Source organism: Dendronephthya gigantea, unplaced genomic scaffold (assembly GCF_004324835.1).
Source record: "Dendronephthya gigantea isolate DGI-Jeju-01 unplaced genomic scaffold, DenGig_1.0 000072F, whole genome shotgun sequence".
NCBI classification, from domain to species: Eukaryota; Metazoa; Cnidaria; class Anthozoa; order Malacalcyonacea; family Nephtheidae; genus Dendronephthya; species Dendronephthya gigantea.
Window position 1 is genome coordinate 15,963 of NW_021163082.1, and position 26,959 is coordinate 42,921.

The following is a 26,959-nucleotide window of genomic DNA, read 5'->3' on the forward strand; positions in this document are numbered from 1 at the left end:
TTTGGTACTGTGGTACATCACTTAATTTATAGGGTCAACTTGCTGATGTTTTTGTATTCATTATTTTGAGTACTTTTTAAAAATTTAATATTCAATTTTTACGCAGAAATCACTTTAAACGCACTATACTGTATGTGACTAATGTTAAAAGCGACTTCTTTCATAGACTTCGATTTTATTAGTATTTATCAAAGACTATATGAAAGAAGTCGCTTTAACATTCGCGTATTTAACGCCAGCAAGAGAAATAGTCTGCGACTTAGAATTTTTTCGTGTCATGGCTCACCCCTATTGACTGAACGCAAAGCATGGTTAGGTTACCTCTACTGAGCAGTCGGCTCAGTGTGATAAGGTGCCGACTTCGGTTGGTCAGATCCGGTCTACGCATGCTCACGTAATGCGGACCTGAATCCAAGTAACTGAGAGTAGTGAACTTAAGCAAGTGACGTTTTTGACAACACGTACGTTGACCGGAAATAAATCACAACCACCAATCACAACCCTTGAACCAGTCTTTTGACGTAACACATGCCGTTCGTGTTGTCAAAAACGTCACTTAATTGCTTAAGCTCACTATTCCATGATTTTTACCGTGCGCTTGAACATGACCATATATCGCATGGAATTCTGGGGTTTTTATTTGGTCATCATACTTTAAGGGATCATCATAAAAAATTAGAGTCATTTTTTAAATGCATAAAAACGATCGATAATCTATTTAACATAATATTTTTTACCCTGGACACGTTGAAAAGGATATTGTTTTGGTAATGCAGGAGAATTGTAACCCAAAAAGGCCCGCGCAATAAATCATTAGTCCCATATAATTTATTAATCAACGAACAACTAATTCCATGTATTTTGATCAAACTTAAACTAAAAAGCGCAACTATTAACCGTTTTTTATGCAACTGTAAATATTATAGCAATCAGCAAAATAAGTAAAGCAAGTTAACATGAATTGTCTCAGAGTTTGAGTATTTCAACAAGTATTAACAAAGAGCCAATCAAAAGAAAGCTGGCAATAGGAGGCATGCCGAAAGAATTACCAGGTTTGAATTTTGCGATACAATTTTTTGTATCGCAACATCCCGTTTTACACTCTTTAATCGTTTGGTTATTCTTCTTTACTAAACCACAAATCTCTGAAGAATTTGAACAACGCGAAGACTGGTAACAACGCTCGTCAGTCATCAGATCTTCACCGACCTTGTAGTTGATCCTCAGACACTGATCTTTATATCCACAGCTGATACTATTTGTTTTACACGTCGTTCCTGAAAAATTGATAACATGAGCAGATGCATGAGGCCTGAGACGACTCGTAAGTCAATTATAGTGTACGGTATAAACAATAGCGGGAAGAGGGGAGGAAGCACACGGGAGCCTTAATTATTTTCTTATGGTAGAAAAAATAGCTAGAATAATATTATCACACTATGCATAATGTTATCGTTACTGTTTTGTGAAAATTATTTAAACAGTTAATAGCAAATTCATTGGAAACCTAATTAACGTCAACGACGAAAACAGCTAGTAATATATAATGAATGAAAAGATATAAAGAAAAAGTCCCGTTCCAGAGTCGTTTACAACGCGGAAAATCGCGGATATTTTGGGTAATGACTGACAGACATAACCTGCTGTCACTTTCCTCCGCCGAGGCCTTTGTGTGAGTAACTGAAATATCTACCCGCTTCTAATTTTAATACTTCTAGCTTACACAAAAGCATCTGCTGAGGATGTATCGACGTGCTTGCATCATTGTAGAAACGCAAGAAGGGCGCTAGGTGACATAGCGGACAAAATCTGACTATGCACTTCATCTTGAGTTAGATGAAGTAGAATCAAATATTAAATAATGATATACTGTTTTGAAAATAATCTATTGTTTGTTTATCCGGATCAACTAACTACACACTGTGTCCGAGTCCGAGCGTCACATATCCCATAGATTGGTACGTTAAAAAGTAATCAATTTGCAATTGACGCTTTGTAGTTATCACTATGATTTTTTTACGTACGTAAGCAACTTGTTATACGTGAAAAGGAGGTTGCCCTTCATACTTTTTTCGCTCAACGTTTAATTAAGGAAATTTTAAGAAAACATTGAGCAATCAATAGTTCCAACGGAAATAAATTTCATCTTCAACAGGTATACAGTGTATTTAGCTCTAGAATTGAGATAAATCTCAGAAGTAATACATATCTTACCTTTTCCTTGACATTGGTAGCATTTCAGAGGAGCTGGCGGGTCACAATTGTCTGCATCACAGCATGATGTAATACAATTAGTCGCACCTTCAAAAAGATTTCCAAAGTCGGTTCCTAGCTTCGAACAGTTAAGAGTTCCAGCGCAATGATTCAACGAAGCGCATGCTTCAAAAACTTTCTCGACGCCGTTTTGCATGAACAATACTCTACCACAAAAATCTTCACCAAGTGGACATTTTCTGCTCTCATCGTGATGAGTACATTTTGTGCCATTACCATAACACGCGGTGCAGTTCAGTGCAGACGAAGCTATGGTAAATAAACAGAAACAAAAAGTCCGGTAAAAAGTACGGAATGTTTGGGTTATTATAGTTATAAGGAATTTTCTAATTTTTTAAAGAATGAGTGATGTTAAAAAACTGAACATTTTTCGTGAACATCAAACGTGAAAAATATTACCATGCGTAAGTAAAAAAAAATCGCAGTATGTAAAAAATAATGCGTAAAGTTAGCAAAGAATGCATGAAATGTTTACGGATAGTAGCGGCGAGAATCGTAACTCTATACAACGACCGGAAAATAAATCATTTGAGCATATATGTATATAATTTACAAAGATGATTTAAACTATGAATATAGTCTAAATTGTCCTTCGTGATCTGCTTATAGCCTGGATAGAGTCATGTCGACTTTTTCTCTTTACCCAAATAGGCGACGTATATAGATCGGGATAATTATACATCATGCACTGCCAAGACATTTACACATCTCAAAATCATTTCATGCGCGCTTTGTTAATAATCTCGGGAAACGGAATCATGTGATCAACCTCAATCTTCATCTGAATCTAATCAATCAATGTTCATCTTCAACCTCAATCTGAACCTAATTATTGTCCAGTACTTGGTTTTTGTTCTGTTTCATGTCCTAGCGTGCCGGTGCATGGATGCGACAATGCATGGAACAAGGTAAGAGAAGATTGCTCAACATGCACAATACCTGCAAGAATCGTTGATAGGAAAAATATGTTGATTAAAACCATCTTCATTAATTCTTCTCTCTACTCCTATATTAAAATGTGAAAGATTGAGATTACTGACATATCCCGGGGAAGGGGGTGCGTGATGGTAATGTATTATGTAGGAAGTGTTTTACGTTTTTGGCGAGTGGCCTTATCCTAGTATAAATAGCACTAAAGTGATGAATACACGACAAAAAGCAGGTTCGTTATTAATTTAAGGGGTTTTTTTTAAATTGTGGCGCACGTTATATACAAAACATTGTACAAACACAATTCGTTAAACTCAATCGATTCGGCAAAAAAAACGGGTTGTGAGCGTTTGAAGCAGCTGCCTCTATAGAAAAAGTTCTAAATGACCTTTATAAAACTTATACAAAATTTACAGTAAAACTTGTAATGTTTGCACGTTTGCGGAATATATCGCGCCCACTGAGCTATATTAAAATTCTTGGAGGACTTGCATGCTCTCGCCCAAATCGTGTCGCCAAAAAGATGGCGGATTTTGAGCTTTGCTGATGCCACACGCCACATGGTTCCTTTTTCTTATGGTAGTTACTATTGACATACGCGATACAAGGTGAAAAACTGTGAGAAACTGGTGAAAAACTGTGTCCATCTCCGGCCTCCTGATTTTTTATATATTTTTGTTGTTCTTGAGCAGAAATATTGATTTTTTACTACTTTTCTTGCTTTTTGCAACTTGAACAAAGAAGTGGCTTCTTCCTTAGCAATGGTTGCTGCAACCAATGAACTAACCTAAGTTTTTTGTCTTTACACCCAGGTGAAGACTTTTGGACGTATTTCTCACGTCAGGGTCGACTAATATAAACCTACTGTAGCCATGTAGTGTAATAACTGTTTTCAAAAAGCATTTGAAAGCAACTATCTCAAAAACAGCAGGTATGTCTACCGATAACATACCTTTATTACACCTCTCTGATTAATCTATTTCTAACATTTTTTATGGCTATTTGATTCCCAAATTAATATGGCCAGTCCAGTCTTTGATTTTGGCTTGCCAAAGAATGAGGCATTATATTTTACATCATTAATTTTTATTTTATACCCAGTTCAAATAACAATTTTTTTTCATAAATGAAAAAGTTCACATAGTGTGAAATAAGTTTGTGTGTTTTGTGAAGGCTTTGTGTGTTTTGTGAAGGCTTTGTGTGTTTTGTGAAGGCAGCCAGTGCTTGAACTTCTGAAATTATGCTCACCTTTCCTGTTTGTATTTTACAGATGTCTTTTACAGTTGACAGGGATATTTTAACAGGATCTCAGAACAAGATGTGACTATTAACTGGACCTCTGGCAATTGTTTTATAGTCCTAATATTTCATTCATGTAAATTCCAAAATTGATTTATCATGTTCCTGCGCCAAAATTTAGCACGTATGTAACTTGTCATATAATAAAATGTCACCACCTTCAAATGAAGAATTTTGCGATCGACTCATGTTACTGCATACAAGCACGGTATAGTGTAACCACATATTTCAGACTTATTCGTCATCGTCTCATAGTATTTATCCGAGCATCTAAAAAATGGGTAATTTCTGATAGAAATGAGAAAGGACCGATCTTAATCTACAGTATGACACTATGACTTAATCTATATAACTTAATCTATACTTAATCGATTCTAAGACTTCAAAGGAAAAAAAACCTCTCAAATTAAAACTAATTAATTTAAGACAGTGCGTGGTAGCATTTCGAAATTCCTTTTAGTTAGATCATTGCACAGAAGCATGGTGTTACGTGATATGATTGAAGAACACTAAAGTCTGCTTCACACTTGTCGCAAGAATCTGGGATTCCCTGTCTGTCGGAAGATAACAATAGATTCCCGATAAGCCCCGATTCTTCGGACAAGTATGAATGAGGCCTTTCGAATTCAGGGCCACGCAGACAGAACGGGATTTGGCATGCATCGCGTCCGGGCTGTGCCGTGCGTCATTGTGGGCCGATAGAACTCATAAGGAAATAAAGCCCCCCAAAAAAGTTTCTCAGTCTCACGATACGGATAAAGTTTGCACCAGGCCGTATTTAAAACAGATTAATTTACACAGGGCATCCTCAGGAGTATATTTCCAGGGTGTGACATTCACATTCAGATTTTAAAGTTCGTTTCAATTGTACGCGGTTTAGAATTAGGACGAAAGAGAGGACTCTGCTCGAAACGTATCAAATCGCATCACATTTTAAAAAACAATGCAAAAGCTCATACAAACTACAGATTCGTTTAGAATTTTAGGAAGTGCTGAGATGACAAACACGGATACGAGATGACAAACACGGATCTCTCACACCCCACCAGTTTTCCAATTTTTAGCTTAAATTTAGTGAAATTTGCTTACCTGTATAACCACAAGACACATGCAAGTCACAGGTGTTCAGAGATGTAGACTGGAAGGTATGAAATTATACAAATGCACTCTATTAGACTGCACACGCGGTTGTCGTCACGGTTTCGAAATACTTTAAGGTTCGGTTTAGAAGTGTCATGTTGCAAATATACAAAAAAAATTGAAACATTCGACAAGAGCCTTGACACGTGTAATTTATGTCGCAGTTCAAACGTATCACGCGTAATCTATGTCGCAGTTAAACTGATGCAGTTCTGCTCATGCGCAAATTTGTTTTTAAAAATATATCTTCAAACTTTTTATATAATTCTATTGCCTCAGTCTGTGTCTCATGGTCTGGAGCCTACCAAGCGAAATGTTGCTACTATTGCACTGGTGAATCTATCGCGTCTGCCAATGTTACAGTACTATAATTATTTCTACACAGAAAAAAACGAGTTGTGAGCGTTTGAGACACCTTCCTCTACAGTAATAATTCTTACGATATTTAGAAGTGGTATGTACCATCCATGTTGATAAAACTATGATCTCCGAAACGTTTCACGTTGTCGTTGCTGCACTGTTCGACCCAAGGAGCATAGCTGCCCCATAACTAAAAAATTCTGCGGACAGGGCTAAAATTTTAGCACGTATATAACTTATATAACATATACGTCACCACTATAAAATGAAGGATTTTTCGGGACTTTTTTACTAGCCAATCATGTAATTATTGGACACCGTCACACCGATCGATTTATGTTACTGCATATAAGCACGGTACAACGTAACCACACATTTCAGACCCCGTTCACGCATAACCGGAAGAATCTGAAAACGCTCTCCTTCAACTTTATATTGCTATATTAGCCTCATAAAAGTCTTATTTAGGTTATTTTTAAGGTGAGTAAAATCTTCGGCGATTCTTGTAGCTTTTGCTGAAGTATTTTACGAGAGAAACATGGTTATACACAATTTCTTATACGCGACATGCATTTAATATAGATACTCAACAACAATATAATTGAATTTGGGCTTGTCCTCTGTCCAAAGAAGGTCCTCATTCTTGTTTTTTACTTTGGATTTTGTAGATTCTTGCTTTGAATTCGACATTCAACCTGTGACACGCGGGTGGAAAACGGTGAAAGTGTATTGTGGGATCAAATAACTTTAGCGTTTTCGGATCATTTTTGTGTTTACGTGTGGACGCGGATAAATATTCTAACGGATAAATATTTTTGCCTTTTCAAATTCTTCCAGCATCGTGTAGACAGGGCCTAATATTCGTCATCACATCTAAAAAAATTGGTAATTTCTGACAAAAATGAGAAAGGACCGATCTTAATCCATAATAATTATAATATACTCCATAACTTCATAAGCCACCAGACTGGGTAGTGTCGCAGCTCCTCGCAAGAATGATTTTCATTAGCTTAACTTTACAATACATTTCTGTTTCAACCAATAGCATAGCTTCGTTTCTTCGAAAGCATACAAATTATCCAATTGGGCGAAAGCTTCCGAGAGCTGCGACATGTCCCGCCAGACTTGAAACAAGCCTGTGGGAACGACTTTTTTTTCAAGTGTTGATGAAACTCGTGCTTTAGTTATTTTTGCCTGGTTTTATGTTAGATATGATTATTTTGGTCTAATTGGTCACAAGTGGCAATGAAAGTTGTAAATTACGCAATAGTTATACTTTGTATTACTACGTAGTTATTTATGTCTAAGGAATTCTTCGGAAATCTGGGGAAATTTTGAGAAATTTTTGAAGAATTCTTCAATTTTGTTGTGAGAGGCCTGGTCATACTTGCAACATGACACCTCTAAAAGCATTTGAAACCGTGACAATAACCGCGCGTGTGCAGTCCAGGAGAGTGCATTTGTATAATCTCACCTTCCAGTCTACATCTCTGAACACCGGTGACTTGTGCGTGGTTATACAGGTAAGCAAATTTCACTAAATTTAAGCTATAAATTGGGAAACCGGCGGGATGTGAAGGAGCATTTGGGGAATTCTATATAGACAAACGGAGTCAGTGTTTGTCATCTTAGCATGTGAAATGATACATGAATTTTATGTACACCTTCCTAAATTCTAAAGGATTCTGTAGTTTCTATGATAGGATGTGTCTCGCTTTTTAGATATGATGCGATTTGATACGTTTCGAGCAAAGTAATATAAATATAAACTGCGTACAAACGAGACGAACTAGCCTCGTCCGCAGGCATCTCTTATGCATTAAATTATAGTTCGGGTTATTAGGCATGGGTTAGCTGTGTTAAGGCTTTGTTTCCCAAATGGAGACTGCAGTTTTTACCCGTGTCGTGAGGCATCCGTGCGGAAAAACGTCAATATTTCTTTATGAGCTAGTTTAAAGGCCCACACAGACTGAATGCGTCGTGGTAACGCAACACGATGCATGCCAAATTGTGTCATGTTTGTGTGGACCTGAAAGACCTCATTCATCCTTGTCCGAAGAGTCGGGCATCCATTGTGTTATCTTCCAACAGACAGGGAATCCCAGATTCTTGCGACAAGTGTAAAGCAGACTTTAGTGTTCTTCAATCATATCACGTAACACCATGCTTCTGTGAGCTAATTCAGGGGTGTTTCGAAATGCTACTAGCATAAGTTAGAGAGTAAATTATATTATAGATTAAGATCGGTCTTTTCTCATTTCTGTCAGATATTACGCATTTTTTTAGATGTGAGTCTATGACAAATATTAGGCCCTGTCTACACGATGCCGGAAGAATTTGAAAAGGCAAAAATATTTATCCCCGTCCACACGTAAGCACAAAAACGATCCGAAAACGCTAATAAAGTTTTTTGATCCCCCAATACACCTTTATGTTTTCCACCCGCGTGTCACAGGCTGGATGTCGAATTCAAAGGAAAAAATCTACCAAATTCAAAGTGAAAAAAACAACAATGAGGACTTTGTTTGGACAGATGACAAGCCCGAACTCATAAATATTGTTGTTGAGTATCTATTAGATGCATGTCGTGTATAAGAAATTGTGTATAACCATACTCCGACATTTTGGACAAGTTTCTCTTGTAAAATACTTCCGCAAATGCTACAAGAATTGCCGAAGATTTTAGTCACCATAAAAATAACCTAAATAAGACTTTTTGGAGGCAAGACTTTTTGAATATAAGCCACCAGACTTGAAACAAACCTCATTAATATGGAAACGACTTGATACGTGACGTCATCGTTTTCAAATTTATCCGGCAAAGCTGTCCACACGTATCCGCTCAGCCGTCGTTTTCAAATTCTTCCACTTTGGAGAGCGTTTTTAGATTTTTCCGGCATCGTGTGAACGGGGCCTATAAGTCTGAAATGTGTGGTTAATGCGTTGTATCGTGCTTATATGCAGTAACCTAAGTCAATCAGTTTGACGGTGTCCGACAAGTACATCATTCGCTATTAAAAAAGAGCGGAAAAATAATTTTACAGTGGTCACATATATGACAACTGACAAGTTATATACGTGTTAAAATTCTAGCCCTGTCCGCAGAACGTTTGAGCTATGGGGGCAGCTATGCTCTTTGGGTCGAACAGTGCAGCGACGACAACGCGAAACGTTACGAGTTACGGGAATCATAGTTTTATAAACATGGACGGTAGCTACATACCACTTCTAAATATCGTGAGAATTTTTTCTAAAGAGGCAGCTGTTTTAAACGCTAGCAACTCTTTTTTTGGTCTAATCGATTGAATTTATCGAATTGTGTTTTCTGCTTATTGTTGTTTATTCATTGGTTTAGTGCTATTTATAATATTACGATATGGCCTGCACTGGCCATGCAGAAACGTTAAACACTTCCTAAATAGTACAATTACCATCACGCACATGCTCTGGGATATGTCAGTAAACTCAATCTTTCACATTTTAATATAGGAGTAGAGAGAAAAATTAATGAAGATGGTTTTGATCAACATATTTTTCCTATCAACGATTCTTGCAGGTATTGTGCATGTTGAGCAATCTTCTCTTACCTTGTCCCATGCATTGTCGCATCCATGCATCGGCACGCTAGGACATGAAACAGAACAAAAACCAAGTACTGGACAATAATTAGGTTCAAAGTGCCAGGTGATGATTGAGGTTGATCACATGATTCCGTTTCCCGAGATTATTAACAAAGCGCGCATGAAATGAATTTGAGACGTGGAAATGTCTTGGCAGTGCAAGATGTATAATTCATATATTTTTTCTTTCTTACGCATGGTGATAGAAATTCCTTATAACTATATGAACGCAAACATTCTGTTTATTTATCATAGCTTCGTCTGCACTGGACTGCATCGAGTGTTTTGGTAATGGCACAAAATGTAATGAACAAGGTAAGAGCAGAAAATGTGGACCTGGTATAGATCTTTGTGGTAGAGTATTGTTTATGCAAAATGGCGTCCAGAAAGTTGCGGAAATATGCGCTTCGAAGAGTTATTGCGTTGGAACTATTGACTGTTCGAAGCTAACAACCGACTTTGGAAAGCGTTATAAAGGTGCGACTAATTGTGTTACATCATGCTGTGATGAAGACAACTGTGACCCGCCAGCTCCTCTGAAATGCTACCAATGTCAAGGAAAAGGTAAGAAATGTATTACTTCTGATATTTATCTTCTAGAACAAAAGATGAAATTCATTTGCGTTGGAACTATTGACTGTTCAGTATTTTCTCAAAATTCCTTTAATTGAACGTTGATCGAAAAAAGTGTGAAGGGCAACTGCTTTTTAACACACAGCATGTTACTTACGAAGTTACGTACGTAAAAGAAATCAATAGTGATAATGAACTGCAAGGCGTCAAATTGCTTTATTTTTTCACGTACCAATATTGCTATGAGATATATGACGCACGGACACGGCGTGTAATTGATCCGCAAAAACAAGCAATGGATTATTTTCAAAACATTATCACTATTGCAAAACGTGTCTACAACACGAAATACTTCATCTAACTCAAGATGAAGTGCATAGACAGGTCTTGTACGCTTTTTCACCTAGCGCCGTTCTTGCGTTTCTGCACTGATGCAAGCACGTCGATATCCTCAGCAGATACTTTTGCGTAAGAAGTATTAAAATTAGAAGCGGCGAGATATTTTAGTTACTCACACAAAAGCCTCGGCGGAGAAAAGTGACAGCAGGTTGTATCTGTCAGTCATATTCAAATCCCAAATATTCGGGATTTTGATAATATTAGTCTAGCTATTTTTTTCTACCATATCACGACACCGCGGAAATTGGTATAGGCTTAGCCGCAATTCTCGATACTTAGACTTCAAACTTGGTGAGGAAAAAGATTTATAAATATTCAAGAAAATATGTCTTGCACAAAAGATTTGAAGCTTGCTCACGGTAAAAACGAATCGTCTGAATTAATAACCTTGTGTATACTTTAAGCCTCAAAATGGCCATTTCACAGCGGTCAGATGTGTATGATGAGCTGTCAAAAGATTGCAGAATGCGTATTCAGAAGAAAAATTGAACTTTTTTAAGATATTCAAAAGGTTTCTCTTTGATAGGGCGATACAGAAATGCACAATTGTGAACCAGCAATTAGATTTTCGGGTTGAAACGTCTTAAACACCAATTTCTGCGGTGTCCCATATCACCTTGATGAAGAAGTAAAGCTCCCCAGCGCTTCCTTCCCTCTATCATTTGTACCGTACTATAATTGAGTTAAGAGTCGTCTCAGGCCTCATCTGCTCATGTTATTAATTTTTCAGGAAAGACGTGTAAAACAAATGGTATCAGCTGTGGATATAAAGAAGATCGGTGTCTGAGGATCAACTACAAGGTCGGTGAAGATCTGATGACTGACGAACGTTGTTACCAGTCTTCGCGTTGTTCAAATTCTTCAGAGATTTGTGATTTAGTAAAGAAGAATAACCAAACGGTTAAAGAGTGTAAAACGTCATGTTGCAATACAGAAAATTGTAACGCAATTATCAAACCTTGTAATTCTTTTGGCGTGCCTCCTATTGCCAGCTTTCTTTTGACTGCCTCTTTGTTAATACTTGTTGAAATACTCAAACTCTGAGACAATTCATGTTAACTTGCTTTACTTATTTTGCTCATTGCTATAATATTTACAGTTGCATAAAGAACTGTTAATAGTTGCGCTTTTTTAGTTTAAGTTTGATAAAAATACATGGAATTAGTTTTTCGTTAAATTAATAAATTATATGGGACTAATGATTTATTGTGCGGCCTTTCTGTGTTACAATTCTCCTGCGTTACCTAAACAATTTCCTTGCCAACGTTTCTCAGGGTGAAAATATTATGTTAAATAGAGCGTCGTTTTTACACACTTCTTTAAAGTGATGATGAACAAATAAAAACCCCAGAATTCCATGCTATATGGTGATGTTCAAACGTACGGTAAAAGTCATAAAATAGTGAGCTTAAGCAAGTGACGTGTTGTCAAAAACGTCACTTGCCTTAAGTTCACTAGTTGTCTTGTGGCGCCATTTCGTCACTCAATTATTCGACGGCGCTGTCGAAATAGTATCATATATATCCCAATTAACCTCGTACCCACGGTAATTTCAAATTAGATCAAATCATATTTATAAATATCACTGGTATCAACGAGGGCCCTTCGCTCTCTTATAGGGGGGAAGAAATACCGCCCGCTCCGAAATCAATATGGAACTTAAGCAAGTGATGTTTTAATTTTCGAGCCAACGGCAACCTGACTGTCGCAAAAAGCCTGGAAACTGCTATGCCGTTCCCCTCAAATTTCAAAGCATTTGAGCAAACTGCAGCGACGGGAGATGTCTTAGTTTCGAGAAATTAGATAGTTTTGTTTAGTACTGTAAAACGACCCTTTTTGTGTGGCTTCGTTTAGGCTCTTCTAACGTCCGGGATCGTCGGGTCGTTTGGGGAGACAGCTCTTTACAAATACTCACAGAACACACACATATCGTGCTTCGGTGCTTGAGATGTGCTCTTCTCGTGCTCCTGTGTCAACTAACTGTTTTGTGCTTAATCATACTGTGCTATATCGCTACATGATATCCCTTTTCAATAACCCATTGTGCATTGTTCATTGTGCATATTACGTGTATCATGTTTCCTATATTACAGTACTGTTTGAAGAAGGTGTTCTGACTGAAGAAGAGTTTATTCTATTGCACTTAGCGTACGATTCAAGGAATCTAGAGTTTCCAAACAACAATTATTTGCCTTTTTGTCTGGATGAAATGAACGAAGCCGAATGTTTAGCAGAATTTAGAGTACAACCTATTTCTTTAGAAAACTCTACAAATTTCCGATGTAATTAAGTGCCCACAAAGAACAACCCGGCTGTTCCGGATTCGAAGGACTGTGTACGCTTGAACCACCTCGCATATCCATGTCGATATTGCGATATGATGACGCTTTGGCGATCGGTTCCGGAGATGTGCATGATATCAAATTTGGTTACTGATTTTATACACAATAATCACTGACATGCATAGAGTAATTCTATGGAACCAACACGTTCTAAGTCCTGAAAATCTTCAGATTTATGGAGAAGCCATTCACGAAATAGGGGCCCGCTAGAAAATTGTTTCGGCTTCATAGACGGAACTGTGAGACCAATTTGTCGACCTGACAAACATCAGCGAGACGTTTACAATTAATGGTTACGGAAGAGTTCATTCCTTCACGTTTCAGTGCATTGCATGACCAAACGGAATTGTTGGTCATAGTATATATATTTGGTCCTGTTGCAGTAAGTTAATTTCTTTAAACATTTTTGCACACCAAATACGTTTTTTTAAGAATTTTACAGATTTTACAGATCTGAAAACTTTGATTTTTTCAGAAGGCAAGAAACATGAAGCAGGGATGTTCGCCCAATCAAATTTCTTACAACAAATAGAAGAGAATGCCTTTTCCCCAAATGGAACTCCGATGTGTGTTTATGGAGGCCCCGCTTACGCTCTTGGAGTTCACTGAAAGAGAGTCAATAACCTGCCTGTGACCTCGGCATAGTCCTCTGATTAATTATACCCAATTATACAAAAATCGCTAAGACGGGGGGGGGGGTGCTCCTCTCACAAAACCTGTAGGAAGTTTACGATTCACGACGCGGCCAGCTCAACAACACGCTTGCAAAACAAAGAAACTTCACGCGTGAGACAATAGGTATGCATAATTTGTGGTCCCATGACAGCGTTCATTCTTACGACGCCTTTGAATGAGGCAATTTAATGGCGTCTCGATGACATGAAAGTAGCGACAACCTGATAGCGGTACATGTTTGGTAGCTTATATGAAACTGCAATGCCAGCCAGACTTCGGAGAGTCTTAGCACGATTGATTGAAACGTTTCTATGGTTATTTCAATGTCCTGGCAGCGTAATTAATTTCCGTAGCTTATTTCTAGCTAACCGCGTTGTAAACTCCTTAGTGTTCAATCATGATGTTATGTGGGAAGGAAATATTTGCTTTACGCGTGGGTAAGAAAGCCTTCACGAGCTGCAAGATATGGACTAGCCTCCTCAGCATGCATCTCTAATCTATGTTAAGTATTGCTCATATTTGGTTTGGGCTAGCTGTTTCGAGGAGGAGAGAGAAAAAATGAAGAGATCTCTCGCTGTACCGACAGAGCTAGCATCGCCCAGCCAAATACGAGTATTACTTACAAAAATTATTAGAGGTGCCTGTGGAGGAGGCTGGGTAGGGACGGTTTTCTTTCAATCAGATAATATTCAAGTCATTGTCTCGTACCAGCGGCATCCCGACCGACAGCAGCAGGTCTACAAATTTGGAATTAACACAAATCCTCGCGCCGATATGCCAAGTGTTTGTTAGAATCGGTAACTCACGGCAAAAACATTCGCTGTTTGTGTCAGATGAAATAAAGTTTATATTTTATGATATGGCATTATGTAATTTCATTTTCCATGATTAAAATGGAAATTTCACAAAAGTCTCCAGCAGAGTGTATATGACTGCTTTAATCCATATTTGCTTTACAGCAAGCAATTTCTTGAGAAATCCAAACAAAATTGTATTATACACTTAATGTGCAAGAATACGACGAACAACTGGTCGTTGACCTAGACTATCCGGCTTCTATTTAATGCGCTGTCTCCTTTGTTCTCATCCAGTCCCCTGTCACACCGGCGTCAAGCGATATTAATGACGTTTGCTTTAGCCTCGATGCCTTTGCAAAATTTATAACGAGTGATTGGTCATAAATTCGCGTGTCAGCCGCAAAATATAAAACGCTTGGAAAATATCTGACTGGACAAAACCTTATATGCAGCTATATATTTTTCATTTTAGTTGTATATTTTGGCAATTTGTATTTTGTGTTGTATCCGCTCGTGAATAGCCAATAGCAACTGCTGCAAATTTTAATCATATTAGGATTAAATGTGTGTAAACACGACAGTGTACTATGTACTATGCTAACAGCTGTCTACACAGCACTTAATTTATAGGGTCAACTTGTTGATATTTTTGTATTCATTATTTTGAGTTCCTTTTAAAAATTTAGCATTCGATTTTTATGCAGATGAAATCCTTCCTTCACAGCACCCCCCTGTCGGCGGCCCTGACGGTATATAACTAATGTTAAAAGCGACTTCTTTCAATCATGGTCTTTGATTATATGTTTTTATGAAAAACTATGAAAGAGGCCGCTTTTAACATTAGTCATGCGTATAGTTTTTTTATATAGCATTGTAATGCTCGTAGAAGTTTTAAACTTTTCATAGCTTGCCTAGAGATAGAACCAGTACTAGAAATTCATGTTAGGATTTCTAATTTCTATCTCCGCGGTAAAAGTAAAACTATGGAATGGTTTAGGATTCATAGTAGTTATTATAGTGGCAATTTGCATCTTGGATTTTTTGCAACTGCATGCGACAGTTATATTTCGCAGTCACAAATTACCCGTGACACCTGTCAAAGCTCTTGAAAAATGTTTGAGTCATATTTGCAATCTGACACCTCTAAACCAAACATGACACCTCTAAACCAAACCTAAAAGCATTTCGAAACCGCGTCGATAACCGCGCGTGTGCAATCTGAGAGAGTGCATTTGTATAATCTCATACCTTCCAGTCTACATCTCTGAACACCGGTGACTTGTGGTTATACAGGTAAGCAAATTTCACTAAATTTAGGCTCTAAATTGAGAAACCGGCGGGATGTGAGAGAGAGTTTGAGGAATACTATATAGACCAACAGACTCTGTGTCTTAGCATGTGAAATCATGCATGCATGTTATGTACACCTTGCTAAATTCTAAACAATTCTGTAGTTTGTATGATAAGATGTGTCTCGCTTTTTAAAATATGATGCGATTCGATACGTTTCGAGCAAAGTACGTCCTAATTATGAATATAAACCGCGTACAAACGAGACGAACTAGCCTCCTCCGCAGGCATCTCTTATGTATTAAATTATATTAGGCTATTAGGCATGGGTTAGCTGTGTTAAGGCTTTGATCCCAAATGGAGTCTGCAATTTTTATCCGTGTCGTGAGGCATCCGTGCGGAAAAACGGCTATGTTCCTTATGAGTTCTAAAGGCCCACACAGACCAAACGCGATGTGGTAATGCAACGCGATGCATGCCAAATCGCGTCCTGTCTGTGTGGACCTGAAAGGCTTACCTCATCCTTGTCCGAAGACTCATGCATCCATTGTGACTGTGTTATCTTCCGACAGACAGGGAATCCCAGATTCTTGCGACAAGTGTGAAGGAGGCTTTAGTGTTCTTCAATCATACCACACAACACCATGCTTCTGTGCAATGAGCTAATTCAGGGGTGTTTCGAAAATGCTACTAGCATAAGTTATAGAGTAAGTTATATTATAGATTAAGATCGGTCTTTTCTCATTTCTGTCAGATATTACGCATTTTTTTAGATGTGAGTCTATGACAAATATTAGGCCCTGTCTACACGATGCCGGAAGAATTTGAAAAGGCAAAAATATTTATCCGTTAAAATATTTATCCGCATCCACACGTAAACATAAAAACGATCCGAAAACGCTAAAGTTATTTGATCCCGCAATACACCAACACCGTTTTCCACCCCGCGTGTCACAGGTTGAATGTCGAATTCGAAGCAAAAAATGTACCAAATTCAAAGTAAAAGACAACAATGAGGACTTTGTTTGGACAGATGACAAGCCCAAACTCATAAATATTGTTGTTGAAAATCTATTAGATGCATGTCGTGTATAAGAAATTGTGTATAACCATACTACGACATTTTGGACATGTTTCTCTTGTAAAATACTTCCGCAAATGCTACAAGAATTGCCGAAGATTTTACTCACCATAAAAATAACCTAAATAAGACTTTTTTGAGGCTAATATAGCAATAAATTTGAGCATAACCCACCAGACTTGAAACAAGCCTCATTAATATGAAAACGACTTCATATACGTGACGTCATCGTTTTCAAATTTATCCGGCTAAGCTGTCCACACGTATCCGCTCAGCCGTCGTTTTCAAATTCTACCACTCTGGAGAGCGTTTTGAGATTCTTCCGACATCGTGTGAACGGAGTCTGAAATGTGTGGTTACGCTGTTCCGTGCTTATATGCAGTAACATAAATCGATCGGTGTGACCAATAATTACATCATTCCCTATTAAAAAAGACCGGAAAAATCCTTCATTTTACAGTGGTGATGTATATGACAAGTTATATACGTGTTAAAATTTTAGTCCTGTCCGCAGAATTTTTGAGCTATGGCCTATGGGGCAGCTATGCTCTTTGGGTCGAACAGTGCAGCGCCGACAACGCGAAACGTTTCTGGGATCATAGTTTTATAAACATGGACGGTACATACCACTTTTAAATATCGTAAGAATTTTTTTATAAAAGCAGTTGTCTAAAAAGCTCAGAACTTGTTTTTTTTGAATTTATCGAATTATGTTTTCTGCTTATTGTCGTGTATTCATTGGTTTAGTGCTATTTATACTAGGATAAGGCCACTGGCCAGAATCGTTAAACACTTCCTATGTAATACAATAGCATCGCGCACCCCCCCCCCTTCCCCGGGATATGTCAGTAATCTCAATCTTTCACATTTTAATATAGGAGTAAAAAGAAAAATTAATGAAGATGGTTTTAATCAACATATTTTTCCTATCAACGATTCTTGCAGGTATTGTGCATGTTGAGCAATCTTCTCTTACCCTGCTCAATGCATTGTCGCATCTATATGCACCGGCACGCTAGGACACTTGAGACAGAACAAAAAAACCAAGTGAAGCGTAACTAGATTCAAGGTGCCAGATGAAAGCTGAGGTTGATCACATGATTGCGATCCGTTTCCCGAAATTATTAACAAAGCACCCACGAAATGAGATGTGGAAATGTCTTCGTATGCAGTGCATGATGTATAATCTTCCCAAGATACAGTACTGTGCAAAAGTTTTAGTCACAAATTGTCACTTGTTCGTAAAATTCATGGTATTGCAAGATATGCTAGGTAGAAAGACTTGTAGTGGTCTTGCACTTGGTACAGCACCATGAGAGACCATTATTGCGGCACAATGCCCATGCAGTCATTGACCTAACAAGCTTGTTTGTTAATCTAGATCAACAGCCTCACGTGATGCGAAAATGGTCTCTTTAATTCTTCCAGATGTCCAGATGGTCTTCTATCTGACCTCTTCCTCGCTTATTCCCAGAGATATTCAAACAGATTTAGGTCAGAATTCTTTCGTTTCCCTGTACTGATTGATATTTCTTTCTCTGGGGCTTTTTTCTCTGTCACATGGTGCCCTATCTTGTTCAAAGATAAAGTCTCAACCTCAAAGCTCTCTCCACCTTTTAGAAAGTCCAAGATCGTAAATTTTCGACTAGATACGGAAAATGGTATGTTTGGCTTGTATCTAGAACTTTCCTAATATGAAATGGTTTTGTGGTGGAGATTATATCTTCTAGTAAGATGGGGCACCGTGTCATACAGAAAAGAGCCTGAAAGAAAGTGATATTGACCAGCCCAGGGCTATAAGAGATTGCTGACGTAAACCTCATTGAACATTTTTGGGAATAAGTGAGGAAGAGGTCAGATAGATGACCATCTCGACATCTGGAAGAATCAAAGAGACCATTTTCGCATCACGTGAGGCTGTTGATCTAGATGTAACAAACAAGCTTGTTAGGTCAATGACTGGGCATTGTGCCGCAATAATGGTCTTTCATGGTGGCTGTACCAAGTGCAAGACCACTACAAGTCTTTCTACCTAGCATGTCTTGCAATACCATGAATTTTACTAACAAGTGACAATTTGACTTCATGGGGGCCTAAAACTTTTGCACAGTACGGTATATAAGTCGCCTATTTGGATAATGATATGATTTATTGTCCGATCTTTGTATATATAGTTACGATTCTCACCGCTACTATCCCTAACATTTCATGCATTCTTTTCCAACCTTAGGCATTATTTTTTCATACTAGCTGCGATTATTCTTTTTACTTGCGCATGGTGATGTTTTTTCACGCTTGATGTTCACGAAAAATGTTCGGTTTTTTAGCATGACTCGTTCCTTTAGTATTTAGAAAATTCCTTATAACTATATGAACGCAAACATTGCGTACTTTTTACGACTTTTTTCTGTTTATTTATTTACCATAGCTTCATCTGCACTGAACTGCACTATGTGTGTTGGTAATGGCACAAAATGTACTGATCAAGGTCAGAGCAGAAAATGTCAATCTGGTGAAGGTCTTTGTGGTAGAGTATGGTTTATGCAAAATGGCGTCCAAAAAGTTGCGGAAAGATGCGCTTTAATGGATCATTGCGTTGGAACTATTAACTGTTTGAAGCCAGGATTCGAGTTAGGAAAGTTTTTTAAAGGTGCGACTAATTGTGTTACATCATGCTGTGATGGAGACATCTGTGACCCGCCAGCTCCTCTGAAATGCTACCAATGTCAAGGAAAAGGTAAGATATGTATTACTTCTGAGATTTATCTTCTAGAACCAAATACACTGTATACCAATTGAAGATGAAATTTATATATTCGACCTATACTTTGCAAAAATTTTCTCAACATTCCCTTGAGCGAGAAAAGTATGACGGGAACCTTCTTTTCAAATAACAGCTTACAGGTACGTAAAAAAATCATAGTGATAATTAACTACAAGGCGTAGCGCCTTGTAGTTCATTATCATGACGCTCGGAAACGGCTTAGAATTGACCCACAAAAACAAACAATGGGTTATTTTCAAAACAGTATAATATCATTAGTTAATATTTGATAATCTAACCACAGTTAATAGAATATGCATGGTTTGGAGACCACATAAAACTGCAATACAGGGTGTCTCAAAAAAAACGCAACCACTTAATATTCTAAAATTCATATTGTTTATAAGCTCAATAGATTTTATGCCCCTGGGATTTTAAAATGGCTTCTAATCGTACAGTTTAACTGCTAATAGTCAAATCAGCTAAACTAATAATGGTGCAGCTAACAACCGAACAACGAGTTTTTATTGTCAACCTTATAAAATAAGTTGTAAGTAAAATTTTACTCGTTAAATACTTTCAATTCAGCTCGTTGGTTTACGCACCTGACTTTGTTTACCGACGATTGTGCCGCTAGAATATGATTACAAGCTTTCTCGCATTCCAGGGGCCAAACGTCTTTTGTGTTGTAGAACAAAGAGGACATTCATGAATATTAAGTGGTTGCGTTTTTTTTGATACACCCTGTACAACTCATTAATTATGTTGAGGCGGATTTATGCAAAAAATTGCTCCTTTCTCATCACATGTCTATTGTATTATAACTTACAATTAACATATATTTTTTTTACAAGTCAAGGTTGAGGAGTTTAACAAGACGAATGCCATTGGTAAATTTCTGCTAAAATACAATAGACACGTGACGAGAAAGGAACCATTTTTTGCATAAACCTGGACAATAACATAGTGTTAATGAGTTGTATTGTACCTTTAGTTAGTCTCCAAACCATGTTTACATGTATTCTATTAATTTTGATCTAACTCAGTATGAAGTGTTTCGGCGGAGGAAAGTGACAGCAGGTTATATCTGTCAGTCAGTTTAGTCCCGAATATCCATGATTTTCCCCGTTGTAAACGACTATAGAGCCCCATCTAAATCTCCCACACGACTTAAACTTTTCTTTATATCTCTTCACTCATTATATATTATACCAGCTGCTACATATATTACGATAACATTATGCTTACTGTGATAATATTCGTCTTATATAGTATTAGGCTATTTTGTTCTACCATATCACCTTGTTGAAGAAGTAAAGGCGGATTTCCATTCATTGCAAAATGTCGCGCAATCGATTTTTTTGCGATCGCTTTCTTTTGAAATGTGTTCATCAGTTCAAGCTCATCTAGTTGGATCAGTTCCGCTTGAATGTTTGTATTTCAAAAGAAAGCCACCGGAAAAAGTCGATCGCGCAACATTTTGCACCGAATGGAAATCCGCCATAAAGCTCCCATGCGCTTCCTCCCCTCTATCATTTGTACCGTACTATAATTGAGTTAAGAGTCGTCTCAGGCCTCATCTGCTCATGTTATCAATTTTTCAGGAAAGACGTGTAAAACAAATAGTATCAGCTGTGGATATAAAGAAGATCGGTGTCTGAGGATCAACTACAAGATCGGTGAAGATCTGATGACTGACGAGCGTTGTTACCAGTCTTCGCGTTGTTCAAATTCTTCAGAGATTTGTGATTTAGTAAAGAAGAATAACCAAACGGTTAAAGAGTGTCAAACGTCATGTTGCGATACAGAAAATTGTATCGCAAAGTTCAAACCTGGTAATTGCAAGCTTTGTTTTGATTGGCTCTTCGTTAATACTTGTTGAAATACTCAAATCTGAGACAATGCATGTTAACTTGCTTTACTGATTTTGCTCATTCCTACAATATCTACAGTTGCAAAAACTGTAAAAAGTTGCGTTTTTTAGTTTAATGGCGGTTTAATCAAAATACATGGAATTAGTTGTTCGTTAATTATATACATTAATTTTGCATTTTAATGAGGTTATGCAGTAACCGAGGTTAAAATCGTAGGAACCGCCCGTGGACTGGGCACAATGGCAGAAAGGGGGCTAGGAAGAGGCTCGTGAACTCTGGAAAGGAGCGGATACAGCGAGGGATGGGCACGCAAGGAAGTGATTAGTGCATTTAACGCCAGCAAGAGAAGTAATCCGCGAGTTAGAATTTCTATTTGTGATCTTTTTATTTCTGTTTATTTACCACAGCTTCGTCTGCACGGAACTGCACTATGTGTGTTGGTAATGGCACAAAATGTACTGGACAAGGTCAGAGCAGAAAATGTCAACCTGGTGAAGGTCTTTGTAGTAGAGTATGGTTTATGCAAAATGGCGTCCAGAAAGTTGCGGAAAGATGCGCTTTAATGGATCATTGCACTGGAACTATTGCCTGTTCGAAGCTAGGATCCGAGTTTGGAAAGTATTTTAAAGGTGCGACTAATTGTATTACTTCATGCTGTGAAGAAGACAACTGTGACCCGCCAGCTCCTCAGAAATGCTACCAATGTCAAGGGAAAGGTAAGATATGTATTACTTCTGAGATTTATCTCAATTCTAGAACCAAATATACCTGTTAAAGATGAAATTTATATATTCGACCTACACTATATGCAAAAATTTTCTCAAATTCTCTTGATTAAACGTTGAGCGAAAAAGAATGCTGTGCAACTTCCTTTTCAGATATAATACGTTACTTACATGTAAAAAAATCATGATGATAATGAACTACAAGACGTCAAATTGCTTTGTTTTTTAACGTACTAAAGTATGGGATACGTGACACTCGGACACGGCATGGAATTGATCCCCAAAACAAACAATGGATTATTTTCAAAACCGTATAACATCATTGCTGCCGAGCGTAGCGAGGCAGCACACTATTCTTGACACGGCAGAGATTTCTCCAGAGTTCATTCGACCCAGTCTTCCGCGCCGAACTATGTATAGTCGAAATCTCGATTCGTGTCCGTTTGTCCGGATGTCTGCATTTTCCGGGCCAAAGGTCGATCATCAAGTCACTTTTAAAATTGGGGGGAGTGGACAAAATATTAGAGCCGTCGGTACTGGACAAATGGGATATGCAGGGATATGTTTTTTTTCTGCTTTCATACAGATACATATACATGGATACATATACATGAAGGCGATGCATGAACGTTCATTGTTCAATCTTAGAGGAGTCCTTTCATGTGTTAATCGGCTACATGATTCTCAAAGCAATGTTCTCAACTTAATCTAGAGCAGTGCTTTCATTAGTTTATCGGCTGTAGCTTATATGGTTCTTATATGACAAATATTGAATATATTATAGCTCATATACCCAAGCGAATGGATATTGTTAACACGTAATTGTATACGCAGTAATGCAGGATCGGAACAAGAATATATTTCAGAACAAGGATATATTTCTTCCCGCACTTAGACAGATACATATACATCAAGGCGATGAATTTTTATTGTCAATCTAGCGCAGTGCTTTTATGAATTTATCGCTTATATCAGTATATTATGGTTCTTATGACGTACTTAATTCATAGTAAACAAATAAGTATATGGGGATGAATATATGCAAGCGAACGAATATTGTAGGTACTAGATAAATGGGATATGCAGCAGGGATATATTTTTTTCTGCTTTTATACAGATACATATACATGAAGGCGATGCATAAACGTTCATTGTTCAATCCTAGAGGAGTCCTTTATTCGTTTATCGGCTACATGGTTTTCATGGCAATGTTCTCATCTCAATCTAGAGCGGTGCTTTCATTAGTTTATCGGCTATAGCCTATATGGTTCTTATATGACAAATATTGAATATATTATAGCTTATATATACCCAAGCGAATGGATATTGTAATGTTCAGACACACCGGACGCGATTTGACAACGCGACGCGATTTTACGATTTTCACTGACCGATAACTTTGATCCTGGTTCAAATTCTGCATATATTTAGACGCGCTATAACATTTTAAATTATTTGCTTGACATATTTTTTAAAATCTTCTTTCATTGAGTGTTTTATCAGCTTTTGGAAGCTAAAAATTCGCGTCGTGTTGTCGATTCGCGTCCGGTGTGTCTCGGCCTTTACGTAATTGTATACGCATTACGCAGGATCGGAACAGAAGATAGACATTTTCAGAACAAGGATATATTTTTGCCGCTCTTATATAGATACGTATACATCAAGCAATGTTCTCATCTCAATCTAGAGCGGTGCTTTCATTAGTTTATCGGCTATAGCTTATATGGTTCTTATATGTCAAATATTGAATATATTATAGCTTATATACCCAAGCGAATGGATATTGTTAATCACGTAATTGTATACGCAGTAATGCAGGATCGGAACAGAAGATAGACATTTTCAGAACAAGGATATATTTCTTCCCGCACTTAGACAGATACATATACATCAAGGCGATGAATTTTTATTGTCAATCTAGCGCGGTGCTTTTATGAATTTATCGCCTATATCAGTATATGGTTCTTATGACTTAATTCATTGTAAACAAATAAGTATATGGGTATTCATGCAAGCGAACGAATTCTTATTATAAATATGAGAGCCCAACATATAACATTTAAGAAAGCCATCAAAACAATTTGAAGTTTAAAAGTAAATATATTTGTAACGTTTCGTCTTTAACCTAAGACATCTTCAGACAAGTGATATAAAATTACATGAGATTTGAGTATATATAATATATATATTGTAAATGTTATTGAATATTGGATACGCAAAATGTTGATCTCGTTAGTCCATTATTGTTTAGCTCATCTGACTTTTACGGTGAACAAATAAAGTATGGACTGTGGGTATTCAATACTACAGGTGAGGGTATCCCAAAAGACGCAAACAAAAGCCTTGACGATTGTTAGAATTTGAATACCCAAGACAAACTACGAGCAGTGGCATGTTGAATTTTCACAGGTTACTTGCAGTGCAATTACATTTCAGTTCAAGAAATATCATTGCACGTAATGAATTCATATTAGCAATAATCTAACACGTCCCCAATGGATGGAAAATAGCACAATATTCAATACGAATTTCTTAACTTATTTTTAATTGCATGTATCCTGTCAAAATTTTACTCGCTATTGCGTCGAGCTTTTTCTTGGGTATTCGAATTCTAAGCCTATTATTGTTTGCGTTTTTTTAAGACACCCTGTATATTCGGCGACAACGCGCAAAACGCCACCGCAACACTTGATCTTGGGGAACTGTCAACTAGCTCCATTTGCGACAAGCTTAATAAGCTAAAATCATTATCAGGAAATGAGATCACAACAGTTTAGTTAAAATACATTTCAAAATGTCGATCTCGTTAGTCGAAATGACTATTTTTTGTATTTTTGAGCGTATACAATATATGAAGTGTTAGAGCATTTCAATTTAACATCCAGTTCCACAAATTAAATAACGAACTTTTAAAAATGAATACTGTAAGAAAATACAAGACAAGCTTAAACTAAAATCATTATGATAGGAAAATGAGCCATAATAGTTTAGTCGAAACAGATTTCAAAATGTCGATCTCGCTAGTCGATTGTTGTGCTCGTATAAACATATAAACAACCAATTCAGAAAATTCCGCATGCTGCCTTTAATCCTTGGCCTTACCGGGGATGTTAAGGCAGCAATTTCCTTGCGATAGTAACTCCTAGTTAGGTAATATTTGATTCTACTTCCTCTAACTCAGTATGAAGTGGTCAGGTTTTGTCCGCTTTGTCACCTAGCACCCTTCTTGCGTTTCTACAATGATGCAAGCAAGTAGATCCATCTGATCTTGGTGTAAAAATCAACCAATCAGAAGGCAGATCTTCGACAAAACTGAATTATCATTTCTTTCAAGCGAAAGCACGCTTATTTTTTCCCAACTGTAAATTAGAATTTAAATTTTTCGCTGTTTATACTATTAGTTAGAAGAATAAGGACAAATAACTCCAGGCGTAGAATAGCTCAGTTTTGTCGAGACGCCTCATGACGTCATGATCTCAGATCAGCTGGATATCCTCAGCAGATGCTTATTTGTAGGAAGTATTAAAATTAGAAGCGAGGAGATATTTCAGTTACTTACACAAAAGCCTCGGTGGAGGAAAGTGACAGCAGGTTATGTCTGTCAATCGGTTTAGTCCTAAATATCCATGATTTTCCGCGGTGTAAATGACTAAAACTTTTCTTTTATATCTTTTCACTCGTTATATATTACTAGCTGCTACATATAATTTATTACGATAACATTATGCTTACTGTGATAATATTCGTCTTATATAGTATTAGGCTATTTTGTTCTACCATATCACCTTGTTGAAGAAGTAAAGGCGGATTTCCATTCATTGCAAAATGTCGCGCGATCGATTTTTTTGCGATCGCTTTCTTTTGAAATGTGTTCATCAGTTCAAGCTCATCTAGTTGGATCAGTTCCGCTTGAATGTTTGTATTTCAAAGCTTGAATGTTTGTATTTCAAAGCTCCCCAGCGCTTCCTCCCCTCTATCATTTGTACCGTACACTATAATTGGGTTAAGTGTCGTCTTGTGCCTCATCTGCTCATGTTATCAATTTTTCAGGAAAGGCGTGTAAAACAAATAGTATCAGCTGTGGATATAAAGAAGATCGGTGTCTGAGGATCAACTACAAGGTCGGTGAAGATCTGATGACTGACGAGCGTTGTTACCAGTCTTCGCGTTGTTCAAATTCTTCAGAGATTTGTGATTTAGTAAAGAAGAATACCGAAACGATTAAAGAGTGTCAAATGTCATGTTGCGATACAGAAAATTGTAACGCAATTATCAAACCTGGTAATTCTTTTGGCGTGCAAATTGCCAGCTTTCTTTTGATTGCCTCTTCTTTAATACTTGTTGAAATACTCAAACTCTGAGACAATGCATGTTAATTTGCTTTACTTATTTTGCTCATTTCTATAATATCTACAGTTGCATAAGGAACTGTTAACAGTCGCGCTTTTTTAGCTTAATCACGGTTTGATCAAAATACATGGAATTAGTTGTTTCTTAGTAAACCATATGGGACTGATTATTTATTGTGCGGGCCTTTTTGTGTAACAATTCCTCTGCATTACTTCGTCAAATTCTTGTATTCTTTCCGCCTTGAGGTAAAATTTTTATGTTAAAATGCAGCGTCGTTTTATTGCATTTAAAAATGACACTAATCTTTGAAATGTTTGTGGTAGACAAGCCAAATATTTTCCATGCCATGCGGTGATGATTTGACATATAAACTTACGTATGGTAAAAGGAGTAGGTATTTTCGCAGAAAGCAGGAATTGATTTAATTTTTGGCATCATTTCGTCAGGGCATCGAGGGCTCATTTGA

At 37.4% G+C, this 26,959-nt stretch overlaps 2 protein-coding genes across 3 annotated transcripts; one reads left to right on the forward strand and one right to left on the reverse strand.

The window, feature by feature from the left end:
* Nucleotides 1-896: 896 nt before the first annotated feature.
* On the reverse strand, nt 897-5,696 carry LOC114531500. Its single transcript, XM_028553105.1, has 4 exons — nt 5,593-5,696; nt 3,214-3,280; nt 2,215-2,523; nt 897-1,277 (listed from the first exon to the last, which is right to left on the reverse strand). The coding sequence occupies exons 2-4, from the start codon at nt 3,260-3,262 to the stop codon at nt 967-969; spliced, it is 669 nt and encodes a 222-aa protein (XP_028408906.1). The 5' UTR covers nt 3,263-3,280; nt 5,593-5,696; the 3' UTR covers nt 897-966.
* A 1,745-nt stretch (nt 5,697-7,441) lies between these two features.
* On the forward strand, nt 7,442-26,650 carry LOC114531503. Of its 2 annotated transcripts, none has more exons than XM_028553109.1 (6): nt 7,442-7,526; nt 9,493-9,559; nt 9,879-10,187; nt 21,149-21,379; nt 21,826-22,134; nt 26,194-26,650. In XM_028553109.1, exons 2-6 carry the CDS (start codon nt 9,511-9,513, stop codon nt 26,502-26,504), a joined length of 1,209 nt encoding a protein of 402 aa, XP_028408910.1. In that variant the 5' UTR covers nt 7,442-7,526; nt 9,493-9,510; the 3' UTR covers nt 26,505-26,650. The 2 variants fall into 2 exon arrangements, with proteins under 2 accessions (XP_028408910.1, XP_028408909.1); XM_028553108.1 differs by lacking the exons at nt 7,442-7,526; nt 9,493-9,559; nt 9,879-10,187 and adding exons at nt 15,596-15,702; nt 17,659-17,725; nt 19,209-19,517.
* The last annotated feature ends 309 nt before the right edge of the window (nt 26,651-26,959 follow it).